Here is a 22,558-nt window from a genome sequence, read left to right as displayed (position 1 = left end):
ATGACAGACAGGTACCTGCCATGTAACACTGTCAATAAGAAATAACAAAAAAGTCTAGACAGTGTTGTGATTCAGCCTGAGGCTCCTCAGGGAACGGCTGGAACTCTGCCGGCTCCATGCTCAGAGGGGGAGGACGAGGAACAGGAGGAGGACCAGGCAGACGGGGAAGAGGAATGTCAGGACGAGGAGGAGGGAGAACAACCTGAGACCCCCGGGGGGGAGCTCTCCCCAGCGAGTAGCCTGGAGTCCTTAGATGAGAACACACAAGCCATCATAGATATGAGGCAGAGAAGGGCAGTACAACGAAGGGGACAATTAGCCAGGTATTTCCATCCCTAATAGGCAACAGCTGGGTTTGGGTGTGGTTCTCCTCAGAAAGGTTGAAAAGGCAGGCCCGCCCTTCCTGTATTGTGGAGAGTTATCTTTTGGGAGTCCTGTGACCTTGCTTCGATCCTTGGCGTCTCTGATTCTGGCTTGTGGCCTCGAAGGCTGAAAACTTGGGGGAGGCGTGGGTTTTATTATCTACAGTGGTGTGTGTGCCAGCAAGAAGCCTGTTGTATTGTCTGGCTGTCGTGACTCTTCTGTGAAGCTTCATATCCTTCCAGTTTGTAAGAACAGTTTTTGTTATCTGTGTTTGTTTTCAAAGATATAAAATGACTTTGCTTTTTACCATCGTGTCTGGCTACTCTTTTTAGTTGGTGTTGGCGTCTGGGGGAACCCAGACAGAACAGACAGTAAAGCTGTAATACTAAGACACAGCATGATACAATGATATGCAGATATATGTAGAACAGCTGTGAGGGGAAAAAAGCAAAGATAGTACTAATAGTAACATACACCTTAAATGCAATGGCAAAACATCTGGATGAATACAATTGACTTTGATTAAATCACCATCACTCAAGTGCAAAATGCACCTTTACTTGGATCTGTGATGTGATGATACCTTTAACAACATCTGCCCATCCCAGAGTCTTGGGAATGGCTCTATCTAGTCTAAACATCTGGCTGTCTATGAAACTAACCATAATATTAATAATTTATTAAATGTGTCTGCCACCTAAAGTGACTTGGGGTGGCTATTCTAACAATCTGATAATGTTTAAACTTCTGCTGAATTTTCTAAGCTTGGAATAAAAAAAGAAAATCAGTACCTTCAAACTCAAGGTTAAAAAGGATAGAATAGATTGCTTCAGCCTTTCAGACAGTTGTATCCTTGAAATGTTTATCTAGAGTATTGACAATGAGAAGAAAGTTAGTAACCTTTAGTATAAACTGTTAAAGCAGGGGTCCCCAAACTTTTTACACAGGGGACCAGTTCACTGTCCCTCAGACTGTTGGAGGGCCAGACTATAAAAAAACCTATGAACAAATCCCTATGCACACTGCACATACCTTATTTTAAAGTAAAAAACAAAATGGGAACATACTATTTAGAGGCGGGGGGAAGAAGTCTGAAATTCATATATGTTTATGTTTTGTTTTTAATTTTCTTTTGTTAACATCTGATTGGCTATACAAGGTTTTCTTGGCTTATAGAAAAATGTATAAAGAAGGAAGGAAGCACTTTGGCATAATGGTTAATAAGTTAGAAATATAATTGGTGTTGTACTTTTTTGAGGAAGGAATTTAATTAAAAGAAAATGAATGTAACAGGATGACAAAATTAGAAAAAAAACTTTTGCAACTTCTTTGATGATTGATATTAGTTACTAAAAAAACACCGCATTTTATTCATGGAAAATTAGATGTGCTCCTGTCACTCACCTGCGGGCCGGATAAATGGCCTCAGCGGGCCGCATGTGGCCCACGGGCCATAGTTTGGGTACCATTGTGTTAAAGGATTAAGTAAAAGTTCAGGTTGGAAGGCAAATTTAGAAGGCTTCTGTGATCAGACCACCATTAATTGCCGCATGCTGGAAAGTAAAGATATGCTCAAACATTGGCTCCAAAATATGGTAGTGTGCTTCATTATTACTTAATGTGTTGTTCTCAGTGGTTGAATAATAGTATTTTCTACCTGTTTGTCTCTCTTTCTTCTATTTTCTTCTCATTTGCACCTCTCTCTCCTTCTCTCTCTCCCCCTTCCTCCACCTCTGCCCCTCCATCAAATTTAAAAATACTTCAAACAGTATTTGCTGTTAGAATAAGAAAAAATAGGAGTCTCTGGAGACACTGTACCAAATCCCTTACTCTCTATTCTAGATTAGGGAATTGTGTAGGCTTTTTTCCTGCTGTTGAAAGTCCTGCTGAATTAAACAGCGGACAAATAGATGAGCAGTAATATCTGGCCAGTGAGGAAAGTCAGAGGCATTCTGAGAGGGAACTCAACAGGTCAGATATATGGGCTACCACATATCCAGGCCTGCTATTTCAGACACATGGTATTTTGCACAAGGCATTTATTTATTTATTTATTTATTATTTATTATTTAGATTTGTATGCCGCCCCTCTCCGCAGACTCGGGGCGGCTCACAACAAGACACAACAATTTATAACAAATCCAAATATAATTTAAAATATTTAAAAAAGAACCCCATTTTAATAACAAACACACACACACACATACCATGCATAAATAATTACCGTATCTCTTAAGCAGTCTGATCCATCTCCTATTTAAAAACATACATAGAGAAGCATTACCTGCTGGGTGGAAACCAAATATCTCAGGTAGATTCTCATTAGGTTTTTGCTCTGTACCTGGACAGGCATTAGCTTTGAGGTGTTTTACTTTGTTTTGATTAGAGAGGTGGAAAAATTATTCTCAGTTATTGGCAGTTTAGAATTGTGTCACAAGGTGAGCTGCAGTGTTTCCTAAGTTTATATCTATTCCTCATTTATCTCTGCTGTATGGCTTCATTTATATCGCACCTGATTTAAAACTTGACTACAAATACAGATAAATGCCAATGGAAAACTTTCATTCCAACAATTTAAAAGACTGTGGAAAGCTTTCAAGAAATATGAGGTATGTATGCAATCTATTCACTTAGTTTCTTAACTGTTGCCATGACTATCTTTTTGTCGTATTATTTATTAAACTGTTAATAATAATATATTATTAAACTAAGTATATTTCAGTCCCCAGCCTTTGTGTCATTAGAAAAGTATAATCTTTCATAGTACTTGCAAATAGATTCTTTTCATGTTTTAATATATTATCTTAAATATATTTTTCAGTATGTATTTGGAAGAGAGGATGGAAATAATTCTGGATTCCTAACTGTTTCAAATTTGCGAAGAATTGTGCAAGAGACAGGTAGTCTATAAACTGATGTTTCTCGAAAATATATTCAAAGTTGTTTTAAAGTCTGATACATTAAAAAATAAAGTAAAAATCAACAGAGTAGTTTTTCTTTCTGTTCTAGATTTTTTTTAATGGAAACTGATTGATTTCAATTTTACTCTCATTTTTACTCATTCCCATAGAATGCAACTTCAAAATTCTTTGTCTTAACACTGCCATCTGTTGAATAATGAAGTATTTTTAATTTTTAAAAAATCCTTCTCTTTGTTATTGATGTTTACTTTCTCAATTTCTGAGTTGCAACTAATTGTTTGGTGGATGTACTGTACTTATACATGGAATCAGTAATGGGCTACAAAAAAATTTACTACCACACTGTGGGCGTGGCTTATGCAGGACGTCCTGTGTTTTCTTTCAATTCAGTGCAAATTGGATGCTCTGGGGTGGAGCTCCATTTTCGCTACCCCACTGCATCCCCCCACCCCATCAGGGCAGTAGCCCACCCCTGCATGGAATCCATCAGAAGATTCCACTTTCCACTAATGTACTTTTAAGATGAACATTTACAAGTCTAGATGGCAGTACAAGTTATAATATTTATTTCCCATGTGGGAAGTAAAACGAAGAGGTAAGCAAATGCCAGAAAGAAGAAGAACAATGACAAGGAAGAAGGTAGGAGGAAATAGTACTATGATTTTTATCACCAATGTGTTGTACCAATAGAAATAAAGGGAAGGTATTGTAATAATCAAGGCAATACTGTATAGTCCTGAATGGTAAATTCCATGCTGCGCAGTCCTTAAAGGCAAACAGCAAACAGTATAGTTAATGAACTGAATAAAAGTTTCTATTTGCTTGAAAAAAATACTAATATGTATATAGCAAAGTCTGCTTCTTTTTCTGAAACAGTGGAAAGTTTAACCCTAAATAAAATTATTTTCCACTTCTCCATTTAGCAAATACAGTATTCCCAAATCAACACAGACTGTGGAAACTTTACACCGGACCTTAAGCATCTTGCAATGTGTGCCTCTCCATTCTTTTTCCATACTCTGGGTCCTTGGTTTCCAAATGAGATGCGAACATTTCCACAGTTTGTGCTGATTTGGGGAACCATGTCATCTGCTGGTGTTGATCCACTGTGCTTAATTAAGTCCAGAGTCAACACAGCCATCTGCTGGGAGCACTCCATGTTTCCATCCGCATACAAGTTTTATGGAGATGGTGGCTTAAATTTTCCAGCAGGACTTGGAACCAAAACCTGGTTCAGTGACCTTGGGATTACTTTGTTGATGGGCCAGCAAACTCACCTGACCTGACCCTCATAGAGAATCTAAGGGGCATTGCCAAGAGAAAGATGAGAGACATGAGACCAAACAATGCAGTAGAGCTGAAGTCCGCTATTGAAGCATCCTGGTCTTCTATAATACTTCAGCAGTGCCACAGGCTGATAGCATCCATGCCACGCTGCATTGAGGCAGTAATTGCTGCAAAAGGGGTTCAAATGAAGTACTGAGTACATATGCATGCTTATACTTTTCAGAGGTCCAATATTGTTCTATGTACAATCCTTTTTTTATTGATCATATGTAATATTCTAATTTTCTGAGATGGGGGATTTGGGGTTTTCATGAGTTGTACCCCATAATCATCACAATTATGACAAATTGCGGCTTGAACTATCTAGTCATATATTATCTCTCATATATTAAGTTTCACATATTTCTCATATATTAAGTTTCACCTTTTAAGTTACATTAAGTTAAGTTAAGTTACATTACTGAAATAAATGAACATATGCACGATATTCTAATTTTTCAAGTTTCACCTGTAGAAACATTGGGACCTAGATGGAAAGAGCCCTTTAAGATGAGATGTTTTTTAAAATGTAAGAATCTCCGTTCTTCAAAGAGCTCAGTTAATTATTTCTTGAAGAAAAGGAAAAAAATAATGGAGGAGTTCAGTGCACCTTTAAAACATTTGTTTCATTTCTGTAGGAGTAAAAGAGTTCATGGATGAATTGTTCAAGATAAGAAACCTATCCATTGCAATTCAAGTTGCTCCTTTTGTCTTTTTAACATGAAGCCTGAGTAGCTGCAAGTGAAGAGAAATCTAGTCACTGAAGCATCTCCCATCCCTGTTTCTTCACTTTCTAAAACCCCACGGTTTTATTTTTTCGAATTCTATTTAGTTTTCCACAGGGTAGGGGAAAGGCCAAGTTTCAACCTGAGTCTACTTCTTAATATTGTCTTGGTTTCAATAATAATTGTTGTGGTTGGCTCTGGCCCAGCTCCTGCCCCAGGGAATGTGGAGGTGGAGGCAGGGGAAACGTCAACATGTCCTAGGCCTGTTTTGTTGTCGGCAGAGTCAGGGAGTGCAGTTTCCTCGGACGAAGAAGGTGGGGGTGACTTGGAAGAGGGGGGCTTGGCACACAGGTCAGGAAGGCAATCACCATTATCTTTGGTCGATTTGGATGACGAAGTGTTAGACCCATGCAGGCACAGACTTATGCATCAAAGAGACCAATTGAGGAAGTATTACAGGAGATAAGAGAGGCCACCTGTGTTTGGGTGGGGCTTCAGTAATGAGAACTGCTGCTATAAATAGCAGCGTGCTAGTTTGGCCGTTGTGGAAGATTATCTGATCGCAGTTCTTCAGGATCGTGCCTCACTGTGTCTGAAGTTTGTTTGTGGATTTTTCACGCCTTTGACACCAAAGCAGAGTAAAGTGTGTGTGTGTGTGTTTCCCTTCCTGGGAAGAAGGAGGGCTGTGACACTTCTTCACAGCTACTAGCTAAGTACTTAAGGACTGATTAAGGGACTTGTACAGCTGACAAGGTTGTTTTGGGGAAGAGTGCTCTTTGCAATCCAAAAAGGGTGCTCTGTTTTTTTTGAATTTTGTGATAAAGGACATTGTTTTGAATTTTCAAACGTGTGTATCTCTGAAATTTGTACCTGTGAATTTTTGGGAGGCTTCTACCAGAGAGCCCGGCAGAACAAATAATAATTAATAATAATTTATTAGATTTGTATGCCGCCCCTCTCCGAAGACTCGAATCATCAAGCATGATGATTACCTGTAAATAAATTCACCATACATTCCTCTTGGGCCAGATTTAGATTTTTCTCCTCAGAGGAATTTAGGATCAAGCACACAACAGCACACCAAAATTCATAAAGAATGGAATTGTGTTTGTTTACTTTTTAAAATGTATTTAATAATTTAAAGAAGACTGTCTCTTTCAGTTTGTTTTAATTTTTTTAAAACTTCTGGCTTGATTTAAGGAGGTAGGCTGCTGATAGCTTTATTCCATTCTTTGTTTTTTTTTCAAAGTGTTATCCTAATCTAAACTAATGCAGCCTGACATGTGCATGCTTCACACATGCACATACACACACACAAAGATCTGCAGGTTCCTAGTTTGTACAAAAACAAAAATTGCTTTCATTAGTGAATTTTAACTTGGGATTTTAAATACCCATGGATGTAGGAGTAACTTCACTGAAATCATCCAACATTAGTAGTTTATGTTGTAATTTGGTGCAATTCCCAATCACACACACAGATTTATTTCAAATTTGTTAGCCTGCTTCAAACAATATTGATGTAATAAGTTGCTCTGTGTGGGTAGCAGATCCTGACAGCTGCTGAGCATTGTTATTCTGTGTCAATTTGAGAACATCTGGTTTTCTTCTATGGTTGCTTGTAGGCCTGCATGTCAGTGACAAAGTCCTCCAGCTTCTGGTTTTACGCTACGGAGACTCGACCCAGAGAATAAATTTTCCTGATTTTTTCTGCTGTATGTTTCGTCTTGAGATAATGACAAGTAAGTGGTACATTCAGCAGGTATTTGATGTACTGAGCAGCAGCAAAATAAAGTGGTTCTGCAATAAAGCATGTGTAAAAGATTTCATCTTGAATGGGAATCTATTTTCTGATTGTTCACTCTCTACCTATCCTGTGCGCTTTTAGAAATAATACCCTTTGTATTCCAAACTATTTAAAGGGCATAGATATCCTATTATTATTATTATTATTATTATTATTATTATTATTAATTAGATTTGTATGCCGCCCCTCTCCATAGACTCGGGGTAGCTAACAACAGTAAAAAGACAATATGAACAAATCTAATATTAAAAGTAATGTAAAAAACCCCAATTTAAGAAACCAATCATACATACAGACATACCATGCATAAATTTTATAAGCCTAGGGGGAAGGGAATATCTCAATTCCCCCATACCTGACAACAGAGGTGGGTTTTAAGGAGCTTATGAAAGGCAAGGAGGGTGGGGGCAACTCTGATATCTGGGGGGAGTTGGTTCCAGAGGGTCTGGGCTGCCACAGAGAAGGCTCTTCCCCTGGGTCCTTTCAAACGACATTGTTTAGTCGATGGGATTTGGAGAAGGCCAACTGTGTGGGACCTAACGGGTCACTGGGATTTGTGCGGCAGAAGACGGTCCCGGAGATATGAAGGGCAGAGATGATAGGCAGATGGGCAGGGGGTGTTGACATGATGAGTACAAAAGAGTAGTGTAGCATCATCTGCCAAAGGGAGTTTCCATTTCCAGCTTAGGAAGAAGTAGCAAGAAATCCAACAGTTCATGCAAGACAGGTGCTAGCCATCCGTGATAAACCAGACATTATTAGATGGATTAATTCTACTTTATTATGATGCTACATTTAGAGAATCTTTCATGTCTGAAAATATAGGCTTTCCATCTCCGCTTTGACTGTTTGATCCATTAGAGCAGGTCCTTTCCAAGTTTTTTTAAAAAAAAATAATTTTATTGATTATAAAGAAAACAAACAAACAAATATAACACATAAGACATAACAAAACATTTAAATGAGCATTTCCAAAATGTAAACTAGGTGGTACAGATCACAAAAGTAAAAACTTAATGCTATGACTATAAAAAGTGATTTTCATGAATATATCAAGTTGATATATATTAATTTATCACTAAGTAGGGATAACATATATAAGTTGAAATTAACATAATTTACATTTTCATTCTTATTTTGCGTATATTTGGAACTTATATAGTCAAATTTAAACTCTATAGAATTGTAATGATACCATCCAAAGATCTTTACTGTTGATTTGTCAACTATATTGTTGACCGCTAAATTGCGACTTTAAAGATTTAGTTCAGATTCTTTTATTTCTAGCCATTTTAGTTTGTAATGTTCCTAAAAGTTTTTGGATAGCCATCTATCGATAGGTTCGCAGTTTAAGTCCCAAGTTTATTTTTCTGACATATTAAGTCAACGGGGACTCTTTTATCCCATTGTTTTCTAATCTAGACAACATCTCTTTCCCTCATTCCCCAAAGTCATTACACATTCTATCACATCAGATGCGTGAATCCTTGCCTAACAACCACAACCAGGATTACTGGAAGTGTTGCTAAGCAGAATGGTCATATGGCATTTTCCCCAATGACCTCTTCGCTTCAATATGAACATTCCAGTCCCAATTAGTGCTGTTAGGCGAGAACTACCTGTGATATCAAATTCAACAAAGATGTTCAGGATCGGAAATTGCATTTTCTTGGATTCACTTGAAGGAATTATAAAAACAGAATGTGAATTAGAACGTTGAATGAAATGTAGCATCCCCAATTATATAAGTTGCCAACAGATGGCAATACTTATGTGCTAAACCTTAAATGTATTTTAAAACATATCTTCTTTCATTGCAGTTGGTGAAAAGTTACGTTTGTGAAAAAATATATCTTTAATAAGTTGGTCTCCTTACCAAAATTGAACTTGAACAGTATTATCATGTTTTTTTAGGTGAAAGATCAATATGATCAGTTAATGTTTCTTTTTAACCATTCTTACCATATTTTAAATTTTTATATCCAGCTTTTGTGTTTTTAACATTTTATTTGTAGATTGTCTAAGGCAGTGTTTCCCAACCATGGCAACTTGAAGATATCTGGACTTCAACTCCCAGAATTCTGGGAGTTGAAGTCCAAATATCTTCAAGTTGCTAAGGTTGGGAAACATTGGTCTAAGTCAGTGATGGTGAACCAACAGCACGGGTGCCACAGGTGGCACGTAGAGCCATATCTGCTGGCACACGAGCCATTGCCCTAGCTCAGCTCCAGCACGCATATGCACACTGGCCAGCTGATTTTTGGCTCGCATTTATTTATTTATTTATTTGTTTGTTTGTTTATTTAATTGTATTTATTTATTTATTTTTTACAATACGCAATACATATTGAAGAGACTAGACATGTAGTAATTTATATAAAGAAAAGGATAGATGAAAAAATATAAAAATAGAGGAGAAGATATAAGAAGGAAGAAAAGATATATGGGATAAAGGAGAGACAATTGGACAGGGGATGGAAAGCACACTAGTGCACTTATGCAAGCCCCTTACTGACCTCTTAGGGACCTGGAGAGGTCAATTGTGGATAGTCTAAGGGAAAAATGTTGGGGGTTAGGGGTTGACACTACTGAGTCCGGTAATGAGTTCCATGCTTCGACAACTCGATTGCTAAAGTCACATTTTTTACAGTCTAGTTTAGAGCGGTTAATATTAAGTCTGAATCTGTTGCATGCTTTTGTGTTGTTGCAGTTGAAGCTTAAGTAGTCATTGATAGGCAGAACATTGCAGCATATGATCTTGTGGGCAATACTTAGACCGTGTTCTAGGCATCGTAGTTCTAAGCTTTCTAGACCCAGGATTGTTAGTCTATTTTCATAGGGCATGGAGGCTCTGGGAGGGCATTTTCGGCTTCCAGAGGGCCTCCGGGAGGGATAGAGAGAGTGTTTTTGCCCTCCCCTTCCCTTAGACAAGGAAGGCTCTGGACCCTGGGGAGGGTGAAAAACGGGCCTCCTGGGCCCACCAGAAATTGGGAAATGGGTGGTTTCTGGCCTCCAGAGGGCCTTCTGGGGGGCAGGGGAGGCAATTTCGCCCTCTCGAAGCATTGAATTATTGATGTGGGCACACACACAGGCACGTGCTTTTGGCACCCGAGGAAAAAAAGGTTCGCCATCACAGGTCTAGGGTCTATCTGTGAGGGGGATGGGTGGTTTCTACATATGATAAATAAATAAAATAAATACATTTTGTGTTGCTTTGTTTGTGAACTCAAGGGTATTCTTTCGAAAGACAACTGGATTGTTTTTTGTTCCTTGAGGAAGAAGAAAACAGTCCAGTTGCCTTTTGAAAAAGTATCTTTGAGACAACTATGACTTGAATGACAGAATCTCCACAGATGTTTGTGAAAAAGAAACACGCAGTCACTCCATTTTAAGCAATGTGCAGTGACTGAATGGTTTATTGCTGAAGGATGATTAGTAGTTTATGGACATAATTATGTTGATATGAGTACTGGGAACTGCTGGGCCAAAAAATGTAAAGATGAACTAAAAAGAGATGCTTTATGTTGCTGAGAATGAAGTGGACAGGCTTGTGACACAATTGATAAGTTTTACATGAGAAAAGTTGATGAACCGATTAAGGACAATCAGTGAAGAAATTGCTGCCAGGCTTGGCATTTCATAGGAACATATGAATTATATCATTGATGGTCTTCAGCATTGCATTTTTATGTGCAAAACAAGCTCTTCACATACTGACGGAAGAGATGAGAGCTTCAAGAGTTGAAATTGGCAGTCACTGTCACACTACAAAATAAAGGTGAGGGAACTGACAAAACATTATAATATAGAAATAAAGCATTAGTCCATGAAATATGGTTACAGTGCTTCGTTTAAAAAACAAAAAACAAAATCCAAGATTCAGTAAGAAAGCTTATACTGTAGTTTACAGGGATATAGATGGTGTTATTCACGTGAATTTCACTGTGAATTCAGAGTGCCATCTTGTAAACTTTGCAAACACTGATTCAAAGCTCAGTTCCAAACTCAAGAAGGAAACAGAATGCGTTTTCTATCTTTTCCAAAACTGAAGGAAAATCATTCTGACTGACTCAAAGGAAATACTCCTATTTAAACTAAAGTTATGGAGGTATAGGCACAGTGAAGGGCTACCAAAAATTTTACTACCACACTGTGGGCGTGGCTTATGCAGTACGCCATGCATTTTTTTCAACATCTTTCAGTGCAAATTGGGTGCTCTGGGGTGGAGCTCCATTTTTGCTACTCCACTACTCCCCCCTCCGTCAGGGCAGTAGCCCACCCCTGCATAGACACCACCATTAAACCAACCTTCATAGAATAACAAATATTTGAAGCAATACAGTTCCACAATCGATATTTTATTAGTCTGGAAATGAGAAAGAAGCTTCAGTTTTTCTCCTTCATTCTGAAGTATTTTATAGCTGTTTTAGGTTTTTTTTTTTAATTGAAGGTAACAGGCTTATTTACTGTTGAAATATAATACTGCTGGTGATATTTATTTTGCAATATCTTTTTCCACCACTTAGATGGAACACATTGACCAATATATATATACACCAATATGGGATTTAGTCCTTCATGATGGCTTCCGAATTGAAACATGAAAATGCTGGAAAGATAAACTGAGCATGCACATGTGTATGTAGTTGAACACATACACACACATGCATGTTTGCACACATGCGCGCGCGCACACACACACACACACACGCACGCACACACTATACCTCGCCACTACATAAATGCAAGAACACTACGCTTATCTGATAGGAATTTTACAAAAGTTAATATTTTTCACTATGGGAGAGAGAGAAAAAAAAGTAATTTCCCCCCATCAGTTTAAATGATCAACAGTAAAAATTATGCAGAATATTTTTGGCACAATAACTATATTGTTCTTTTCAAATAAAGAGTAGTGAAATACATTCTTGAAACATTGTGAGTTCCTTTAAAACAGATTGTGTAGTAAAAGTATCAGGTCTTTATTTTTGTCTAAAACTATTTCCTAACGGTTTGCTTGCTTTCAAATTTGTACTTACATGGTCCCAACAGATTAATATGTGTTCTCTTGAAGTTTTGATCTGTGCTCTATAATAAAGTGTAGATTCTTAATCTGTATTTAGTGGTATGAAATGAAACAAACAAACAAACAAACAAATAAATAAATAAATATCCAATTTATAAGCGTCCATCTAATTGGCTACTTTTAGCTTATAGTTTTTAATTCTTCGATTTGTACGCATATTGTTTTTGTATTGTGTTCTGTGAGCTGCCCCGAGTCTTCAGAGAGGGGCAGCATCCAAGTCTAATAAATAGTAATAGTAATACTGGGTCACAGAATGATGAGCCAGATAAGCTTTTGTCCTGATTATGAAAAGTTTTGCTTATGTTCTGATGAACTGGAAAATCAGGGCAAAAGTAGAGCTGATGTTGCGTCTGTGCTATTTCATTATCCCATCTTTGATCTTTTCCTTAGACTGGATTTTTAACAGGTACAAGTGCTTAAAAAACATTCAGGAAAACCCCCCTCCTTTTTATTAAATCATAGGCTACAAAGTACATTATAGGACATTTCTTTAATTTCTTGTTCTCACGGATGCCAAAACACTCTCACTTGAAAGGATGTGTATTTAAATGAAAGTGCCTTTGATTTAACAGTGGTGGGGGGAAATCATTCAAAAACTACTAAACAATATTCACACTTCCAAGCTAAGCACCTAACATTTACTAATTCTTTTTTTACTGAAAGTTTAAAATGCCTTATACACTACTTGTGAGGCTTTCTCAGGAAAAGATCACTGAACTAATTGGGGAGAAAGTAGTACACTAGTCACCTAAATTGAAAACAGATACCATATTTTTCAGAATATAAGACACACCTTTTTCCTCCCTAAAAGAAGTTGAAAATGTAGGTGTGCCTTATCTTCTGAATGTAGCTTTCTCAAAGCTTTTTTTTCCCCAGCCCTAATGAGGTGCTAACAATCTTCTCAGCTCTTATCAGCTTGCAGGCTTTTTCATTGTTACTTTCTCCAAAGAATGTTTTCCAGCCCTAAGTATTTGCAGGGTTTTTTTCATTGATATTTGCTCCGAATAAGGTTTTTTTCCAGCCCTAACCAGATGCTAACATTCTTCCCAGCTCTTCCCCGCTTGCAGGCTTTTTCATTGTTACTCTTTCTGAATAAGGCTTTTTAAAGCTCTAACCAGGAGATAAAACAATGTTCTGAAGTCAACCAGACTAAGGATGCTAGCTGATGAATACCCAGTATGCTTACCCTCCCTATTTATCTCCCCAAAAACTAAGGTTGCCGATCAATTTCCGGTCACAATTCAAAGTGTTGGTTATGACCTTTAAAGCCCTTCATGGCATCGGACCAGAATATCTCCGAGACCGCCTCCTGCCGCACGAATCCCAGCGACCGATTAGGTCCCACAGAGTGGGCCTTCTCCGGGTCCCGTCAACTAAACAATGTCGGTTGGCGGGCCCCAGGGGAAGAGCCTTCTCTGTGGCGGCACCGACTCTCTGGAACCAACTCCCCCCGGAGATTAGAACTGCCCCTACTCTTCCTGCCTTCCGTAAACTCCTTAAAACCCACCTTTGCCGTCAGGCATGGGGGAACTGAAACATCTCCCCCTGGGCACGTTTAATTTATGCATGGTATGTCTGTGTGTGTGACTGTTAGCATATGGGTTTTTTTAAATATTTAAATATTTTAAATTTGTCTGATTGCTTATGATTTGTTTTTTACATGTTGTGAGCCGCCCCGAGTCTTCGGAGAGGGGCGGCATACAAATCTAAGTAATAAATAAAATAAAATAAAATAAATAAGGTGCGTCTTATGCTCCAAAACTCTTATACTCCTGTGCATCTTATACTCTGAAAAATATGGTAAATAAATAAATAAATAAATAGTTTTCTTCCTTGTATAATCATGCTAATAATACCTAAATCAAAATAATCTCCTCTTTTATCATTTGTAGTAAACGGAGGAAGCACCATTAAGATTACAGCAATTTTGTTCTGAGAATTCTTGGCTAAGCTTTCTAAGCCTGCAGCTTAACTGAAGTCAGTTTAGAACAGTTTAATTAGAACCAAGAAAAAAAATATACATAATATGATTGAAATATATAATGTATTTTTTAAAGTTCAGTGTATGTTCACATTGATGCAAAAAGCTGTAAACAATCGAGTCAGCCATTTAAAGCATGGAATTTCTCTCTTCCCTCGGAGTATGGCATTGCTTCAGCAATTTACTTTGATGTTGAGAATTATGTCTTGGTTTGCATATATAGATTGATTCTGAGGTTACACATAACAGAGAAAAGGACAACATCCCAAACAAAAGAAACTGGATTTTTAAACCTAAGTATTTGGTATAAGCATTTTGTTGTAACTTAACTAATTCTTTATTGCTATCATTTGGATAAATAAAAACTGCATTGTCTTCTTTACCATCCTCAAAATAATTTTGTTTTCTATCCAACAGAGGCATTCCTTAATTTATCAAAAAATAGTGGAAGTATCTGTTTTACTGAAAATGAGGTGAGTAGGACTCCCCGCCTCCTTTCGTGTCTTTTTAAAATCTTTGGGAATAAATGGCTTTTGTTCTCAAATGAAACTATTTTCTAAAGAGTAAAAATTGGAAAAGCTCAACAGAATTTAATATTCACAGTAGTATGTTTGTATGTGTGATATAGGATTTTGGTATTTTGTTAATTGGGAAAATGAAGCATTCATATGTATAAGAGTGTAGTCCTATAACAGGCATTTTGCTGGTTGAGAACAGCAGTAGGAAATGGTATCCTTTTGTGTTGACAGGGGGGAAATCCTGTTGTTAAAATGTCTTTGTTTCTTGTTACCTCCATGGAAAGTTGACAACATTATGCGTAGGAAGTAGGGTATACTGGATGCAGTCAGGGACATACCATCTTCTAAACCTTTAATTTACTTTGGAAGAACTGCAGGGAAGATGCCAACTGGTATCAAACATAGCAAACCTGCTATGTTTGTAATAAACTAGTGGAGCTTAAAAAAAAAAATTCCACTATTGCCACCATGAAATTGCTGGGCTTTATGAGTCAGATTTTTTTCCCTTGTTCAGTTCTTATTACTTTAATGTTAAGGTTTATTTGATTAATAAAGTAGTTCTGGATGTGAACTAGATATCTAAACTGCCACTAGATATGATAATATCAATCCACAGGATTCTTTCCATTTATTTATTTATAAATTTTATGAAATGTATATGCTGCCTGATTCCCAATCACTTTGGGGAATTTGCTTTTGCTGAATATTCTGGAAACGGAAGTCCATAAAACAGAGATCCTAAGTTGTGGAGGTTTTCTTGATATAATTAATATTCACAATTCATAGATCTGGAAGAAGTCATTTCTACCAACTTTCATGAAATACTGTAAATCTCAGCTCCAAAATAAAAATAGGATTGTATATTCTTGCTGTTTTATTGCCAACTACATATAATTTTACATTGTTTTTCATTGAAAATGTTAGTTAGTGTGTTCTTTTTTCTTCTTATCCTCTTTTTGTCTTAGTGGATGACCATGATCATGTATTGCTAATCGAATTGTATTACTTTCGAATACAGGTAAGACTTGGCTCAGATATTCCTAGATCTTGCATGTTTATTGCTTGTACAGAAATTGTAACCTTTGTTAATTCTTTGTTTAAAAATATAGCAAGGTCATTTCCAGCCTCCAGGAGGCCTCCAGATGGTGGGGGAAGGTGTATTGGCCATCCCCAGGCATTGAATTATGGGTGTGGGTCAGGGGTGGGCAGCAGGCAGGATGGGGTGGAACGCAGTCCCACCAGCAGAAGTGAAAACGTGTGCACAGCTCCAGCTGATCAGCAGCTGTCACTTCCTGGATTACTTGTCTCTGCTCAGCTCTTCTTTTTTCCCCTGCTGCTGCTGCTGCTGCTGTGTCTGTGCTCCTTGCTTTTTTCCTCTTTCCTCCATCCTGGCCTCAGATGAGCTTCTGTCTCTCCTGCTCGGCTCCCCTCCAGCCACTCCAGCCTCCCGCGGCCACCTCCCGCCTGAGGTGCAAGCATGCGTTGTGGGTGGAAACAGTGCTGGCAGCATTTATGCTTCCGGCAGCACCCATTCACCTAGCTACTCAGCCTGAGGCAGGGGGTGACCCAGGAAGGAGAGTGTGGGAAACGCAAAGCAAATTGTCACCTCAGCAAGCGATGCTGGTAAGGTTGTAAGTTGAGAACTTAACAGTTCACTTGAACAATGATGATCATTCAAGCGACTCCCACCTGATCACATGGGCAGCAAGCCACTCCCACCCAGCCACATGACCATTAAGCCACACCCACAAAATAAGCCACACCCACAGTGTGGCAGTAAATATTTTGGCTGCCCATTACTGGTGTGGGCACTTGCACATGCACAGTAGTGTATGTGCTTGCTCTTTCGGCACCTGAGGAAAAAAAGGTTTGCCATCATTGTACTATATAGTTTTGATCATTGATGTATTTAATAACATATTGCAAGTAAAAGGAGCTTGGATTTAATTCTCATATTCTTTTTTAGGCTGCTCATTTCTTGGAGTTTCAAAAGAAAGTTGATGAATAGAATCAGTCAAAGGCTTCAAGCAATCTCGACATAATCAGAAAAATAAAAAATATGCAAAGAATGGTAGCCACATAAGATAATAGTAGAAATATGCAGAAAAAAATGTTTACTACCATATGAATGTCTTGGGATGACTTTTTAAAAATAATCCATACTAAGGACCTTCAAGGTCCTTAATCTTTCAAGTTGCAGCTATTCAGGTTTGTTGAAGTACACTCCCATCAACCATAGTGTAACCAATAAATTTATATTTCTAATCTTATATTGGTTTGATTGTGTGTTAAAACTTTGTTTCCTGAGACTTAATTTATCAAAATTGCATCATCAACATGATCTTATCATAAAGCAAAATGCAAAGCATATGTTTGAAAAATCAGTACAAATACAAAAGTAATTCAAAATTATCCCTATATTCAGGTTGCAATCTTTTACAGGTTTAAGAACTGTATGCTATTAATCACAATGTGATTTTCCAAGGCAGTTTTCATAGGTTCATGCTACACACATTCAAATAATTTAAATAAAAGTGTAACTGATTTTTGTTTAAAGTGGAATTTTCCTAGGTGCTACAAAATGATTTCTGCTTTGATATGGTGGTGTTTACAACTTAGCGAAAATATTATATTTCTTAGACTGATAACATTCTTATTTTATTTACCATGATTTTCCACATGTTTATTCAACTTTGTTTTCTGTTGAAGTTATTAAGTATTTGGTATGAATAAAAACATATCCTTTCCCCTTTGTATTTTATTTTATTTTATTGTTCAATTTCAATCAGTTTCATTAATTATTTTCTCAGGCTTTTTCCTGATTTGCTATCTAGAATACCAGTAATTTGGGGATGAACTAATATATAATAGAGCCAAAAAATGTTTAGAGCTTTACGATTATAATATTTAAAATAAGTTATTCTTTTTTTTAAATTATCTAATATACTATATCCAATAGTTTCACAAATTTAAAATCATTTTATTCATTCTACTTGATTGTATTTATATTTGGCTTGCCTAATCACCTGCTATAATCTCTTTTTTTCTAAAATAAAAAAAAATGAAATTTTCCCTGAAAAAATGAAATTTTAAATTCAATCACTTTTGACATCATCATTATCATATGTTGTTTCATAGAACTTGAAAAAAAAATCTAGTCTACCCAGCATATTTTTATTCAAGCAATGGATTCCCCTGAGGTCTCTGAACCAGGAAAGAGCTTTTCACATTATTATTATGTATACAAAAATGTAAAATCACAGCTGCCAGTTTTTTAAACTAGTGTCAGCATTTATATACCTTGAATTCTTCACAAGAATTAGGACAGTGATGGTGAACCTTTTTGTCACTCTGTGCCACAAGTATGCATGCGCGCACCAGCACTCCCACGTGCTAGCACTCATAATGCAAATGTGCGGGCCCCTTCACATGCATACGCACATACCTGTGTGTATCCCGATATGTGCATACACCTCACACTGCATATACCCCATCCACTGTGCATGTACCCCCACATCCCGTCTTGGATCAACCTTTGTTGGCGCGAATGTGCTGCCTTTGCAGAAGCAGCGGCAGCTCCTCCTCCTGCTGCCAGCCAGGAGGACCTCGGAGGAGTGAGCTGCCATGCCTTTTTCCCCTTTTTTTCTCCTTTTTTTGCCTGCTGCTGCTGCTGCTGCTGCTGCTGCTGTGTCTGAGTTCCTTGCTTTTCTCCTCTTTTCTCCTTCCTGGCCTCGGACGAGCTTCCCCCTCTCCTGCCTGGCTCCCCTCCAGCCTTACGCAGCCACCTCATGCCTGAGGTGCAAGCAGAAGGCGTGGGCAGAAGTGGCGCTGACAGCATTTATGCTTCTGGCAGCACCCATTCGCCTAGCTACCAATCCTGAGGTGGGGGGGGCAACCCAGGGAGGAGAGCATGGGAAACCCAAAGCAAATTGTCACCCCAGCAAGCAACACTGGTAAGGTTGTAAGTCAAGGACTTAACAGTTCACTTAAGTCTACGGAGAGGGGCGGCATACAAATATAATGAATAAATATAAATAAATAAACAATGATGATCATTGAAGCCACTCCCACCTGGTCACATGGTCAGCAAGTCACTCCTACACAGTCACATGACTGTTAAGCCACACCCACAAAATAAGCCACACCCACAGTGTGGCAGTAAAATTTTTGGCTGCCCATTACTGCACACAGTACCACACTGCACACTCTTGGTTGAAACTGCGGTGCTTGATGTTCAGAGCAAATCCCTGAAAATTTCTATGTTGAAAGGTGCCCAGAGCGTGAGGCTGCCCAGAGGAGGAGGTCGCTCCTGCCTCCCTTCCTGCCCTGCTGCCCCTTGCACCTGAGCTGGCCAATTGCTCCTGCCCTTCCTCCTTTGGCTGCTGCTGTTGCTGCTGTTCTTCCTCCCCCCCCCCCACCATTAACCACTTCAGACTCGTGCCAAATTAGGTGAAGGGAGGGGGGTAAAGAAGAGGCAGCTGCTGGGCACATGATGATCCCCAACCCTTCCTTTTCTCCCACTGGCATTAAATCCCCCCAACTTGCTTGCCCTCAATATATATATTTATAATAATTGACTATGTAGTAAATCATAATAAATAACAACACATTTTGTTTTTTGTACTAATTTTATTAACAATTATAAATACAACAGTAAAAAACCCTAATAAAACTAAAAAAAGATAAAAGAAAAAATAGAAAATACAGGAAAAAAAGAAAAAAGTGAAAAGAGGAAAATGAGAAAATAGAAAATAGAAATAGAAATAGAAAAAAATATACATAGTAAAGGAAATGAAAAGGAATATGTGAAGAAGTAACGTCCCACCTTCATTACAACTATGAACTATTTGGTAACTTATCACCTCCTCTTAAAATACAGCAAGTGATCTTGTTCTTCTTTTTAGCACATTCCTGTAGGTGCAGGGTTCACTTTTTGGATCATTGAACACCACTTTGCACAGTCAGATACATCTCTGGGCAAAGACCCACAGCTTGCATATCTTTGTTGATGGTGTCTTGCCATCTCTGTTTTGGACACGGGTGAGGTTGCCGGACATTGACTTAGTTGTTAGGCAGTCCTGGCAACAGTGGAAAGTATTGCTCTCTGGACATGTCCATACCAGCAGAGCCGGCCTTCTCTCATCTTCTCTATAATTGGTGCCACACCAAAATGCTGTTGAATGGTGTCATTTGTGATGGGGTCAAGAAGGGAGATGCCCGATATCCAAACAAGTGATCTCTTCTTCTCCTCATATTCCATCTCTTATCTATAAACAATCTATAAAGTATCATTATTTAAGTCTTGTATCAGCAAAGAGCCATTATGGATTACCCAAGATACAATATGTATATTTTAACCTTGATCAAATAAACAACCCTTATATTTCTTCCTTTTACTTCTAACAATCTTAATCTGTAGTTTATTTGAATGCTGCAGTGAAACTTGGTTCCTTTTCATTGCTTTGTTTCTTTTGCACGATATTCTTCAAAATATCAAAAAACCCTTCTTCTGTAAATCGAACAAAGGAAAAAATCATCCATGTCTTTCTGTTGATTTATGGTTTGTGCATTCCTTTTAATTATTAAAGATAGCAATTAGTTTCTTTTGTAGCTCCAGTGTAACAGCTTTTTCTATGTCATTATTATAGTCACTTTTTTATAAGTCCACTTTCAGCTTAGTCTTGATCTTGTCGGGTAGAAGTTGCTCCTCTTCCATAACATTTTTGAACATAGTCTCTACATACAAGATGTCTCTGTCAGCACTACTAAAATAAACGGTATACAGTAGTCCATTTTTTAAAATGTCCTTCAATAAGTCTATTGTTAAAACATTTTGCTTTATTTTGTTTGTAATCTTTAATTCCCTTTAGCTCCCCCTAGTGTCCATTTCTTAAAGTTTAATTGAGAATACTAAACAAGAATGTTCAAAAATCAATAGAAAATTTATCTAATGTATCTTGGACAAAGGGAAGATTGGAGACTGGGTTTCATGTTTAAAATGGGGCTGTGCAACTAAAACAAATCATCACATTCACCTTGAAAGACCAGTCAAAACAGCAGATATAACTTGAAAATTTACAAAATTTAAAGACTTAAGCCAATTGTTTTCTTAAAAAAACTATTTAAAGTATAGCAAGTAAAATCGAACTTATTTCAGTGAATTTATACAAGTTATGATTTGGACCTGGAGAAAGAGTTATGCAGCACTTATAACCCTAACCTTTAAAACTCTTGAGCTTTTGCAAAAAAATACAGAAATGGGCAGATAAAAATGTAGAAAGGAATTATATAGCTAAGAGATTTTTATAATAATCCCTTAGCTCCTCTTAAAGAGGAAAGAGAACAACAGTTAGGATATAAAACACTATTTTTATGGCTTCCAATAAAATCATTTTAATATACTAGGCAGGTAATGAAATTTTCAAATTACCTGTTAACAAACTTTGAGAAATTAATAGGCAGAAATTACTTTTGAAGATTTTGCAGTGAGGTAATTTAATTCCTATAAATAATACCACATGTGTCCCATAATGGCCTATATTAACATTGGAGGTGTTGTTAGTAGGAGAGAACATTCTTCCACTTTGGTAGAACTGTTAAAAAGTATCACTTCTTTCTTTTTTTTAAGTTTTTGATGAATTGAATATTTTGACTAATGATGTCCACCAAAATTAGGCTGTTGGATATATTTGATTGAAATGCAATGGTATGAAACCTATTATACTTTTCTTACTGTTGGCAGCTATGTTGTTAATCATTCTTTGGATATTTAAAATACAGTGGTACCTCTATTTACGAACACCTCGACTAACGAACTTTTTGAGATACGAACCCGGTGTTTAAGATTTTTTTGCCTCTACTTCCGAATCATTTTCACCTTACGAACCCAAGCCTGGGTGTGTGTGCTCTCTTACTGCACATATGCTCTCTTACTTCTGCAGGGATTTCCCTGACTTATGACTGCCGCACCACAGGGATTCCCCACCTCTGGACTGCCAATGCCAACTGTTGTTGGCCGAAGCGCCTGAGATTTCCCATTTGCTTGTGGCAGCAGCCCAGAAATGGGGAATCCCAGCTGTAGCAAGGACCAGCACTTCAGCCTAAGACAAGGCTCCCTGGCTCTCACTCCGTGCCGGGCACCCACTTCCTCCGGGGGAGTCCCTTTAAGGCACCCAAAGCAGCAGGCTTTAATTCCTCCTACCTTCCATCCTCACAGACCTTTCCTGATGCCTCCCTGCCAACCGTTGAGGTAGAAGAAGAGAGCAGAAAGGTTGTGAGGGATGGCAGAAGGCCCCACATAAGGAACTAGAAGGACGCCCCAGCCTTGCTCCTGAAGACCAGGCTGCAAAGCAAGCGTCGGAGTTGCTGCAGTCTTTTGAGGAGCGCTCCGTCATGGAGGTCTCCAGGTTTTGGCTACTGAAGGCTTCAGTGCACAAAAGCTGAGGATGGATGCTCCCTTCTGGGGAGAGGGACTTGGACCGAATGACCCTCCATTGGAGTTTTTGCCAGTCCATGGTGAGAAACCAGTGCTATAGCAGGAAATGTGCTTCCACCACCATGCTCTGGCTTCCCAAGACCGCAGTCTGAAATCCCTTCTACCTTGGTGGGTTTTTTGCCTGTCGCCACGAGATTCCCCCAGCGGCAAGCAAGGCTCGATATACTGACTCCCGAGGAGCTCGTTTGCCCATCTTCCCAGTCCTGAAATCGCCTTGCAAGAAAAGGAGGCAACAACGTCCCTGCGGGTGAAGATGGAAGGAAAAAGTCCCTTCTGGACAGGAAGGAGGGCTAGACGATGCCCAGGGGCAGAATGCCAAGGTGGCTTGTGTCCCAG

General features: G+C 38.3%; 1 protein-coding gene across 1 annotated transcript in view; it reads left to right on the top strand.

Moving 5' to 3' along the window:
• LOC139161611 (calpain-13-like) overlaps positions 1–17,478 on the top strand; it is a 141,420-nt gene extending 123,942 nt beyond the window's left edge. The window contains exons 17-22 of the mRNA XM_070740987.1: positions 2,904–2,972; positions 3,185–3,263; positions 6,961–7,077; positions 14,627–14,682; positions 15,693–15,745; positions 16,694–17,478. Of these exons, the coding sequence (XP_070597088.1) occupies positions 2,904–2,972; positions 3,185–3,263; positions 6,961–7,077; positions 14,627–14,682; positions 15,693–15,719 (348 nt within the window). The 3' untranslated portion in view covers positions 15,720–15,745; positions 16,694–17,478. The remainder of the gene's footprint in view (positions 1–2,903; positions 2,973–3,184; positions 3,264–6,960; positions 7,078–14,626; positions 14,683–15,692; positions 15,746–16,693) is intronic.
• The last annotated feature ends 5,080 nt before the right edge of the window (positions 17,479–22,558 follow it).

The sequence above is a fragment of the Erythrolamprus reginae genome, chromosome 1 (assembly GCF_031021105.1).
Source record: "Erythrolamprus reginae isolate rEryReg1 chromosome 1, rEryReg1.hap1, whole genome shotgun sequence".
In the NCBI taxonomy this organism is placed as follows: domain Eukaryota; kingdom Metazoa; phylum Chordata; class Lepidosauria; order Squamata; family Dipsadidae; genus Erythrolamprus; species Erythrolamprus reginae.
Note: the sequence above shows the minus strand (reverse complement) of the source record. Positions and strands in the feature narration are given on the sequence as shown.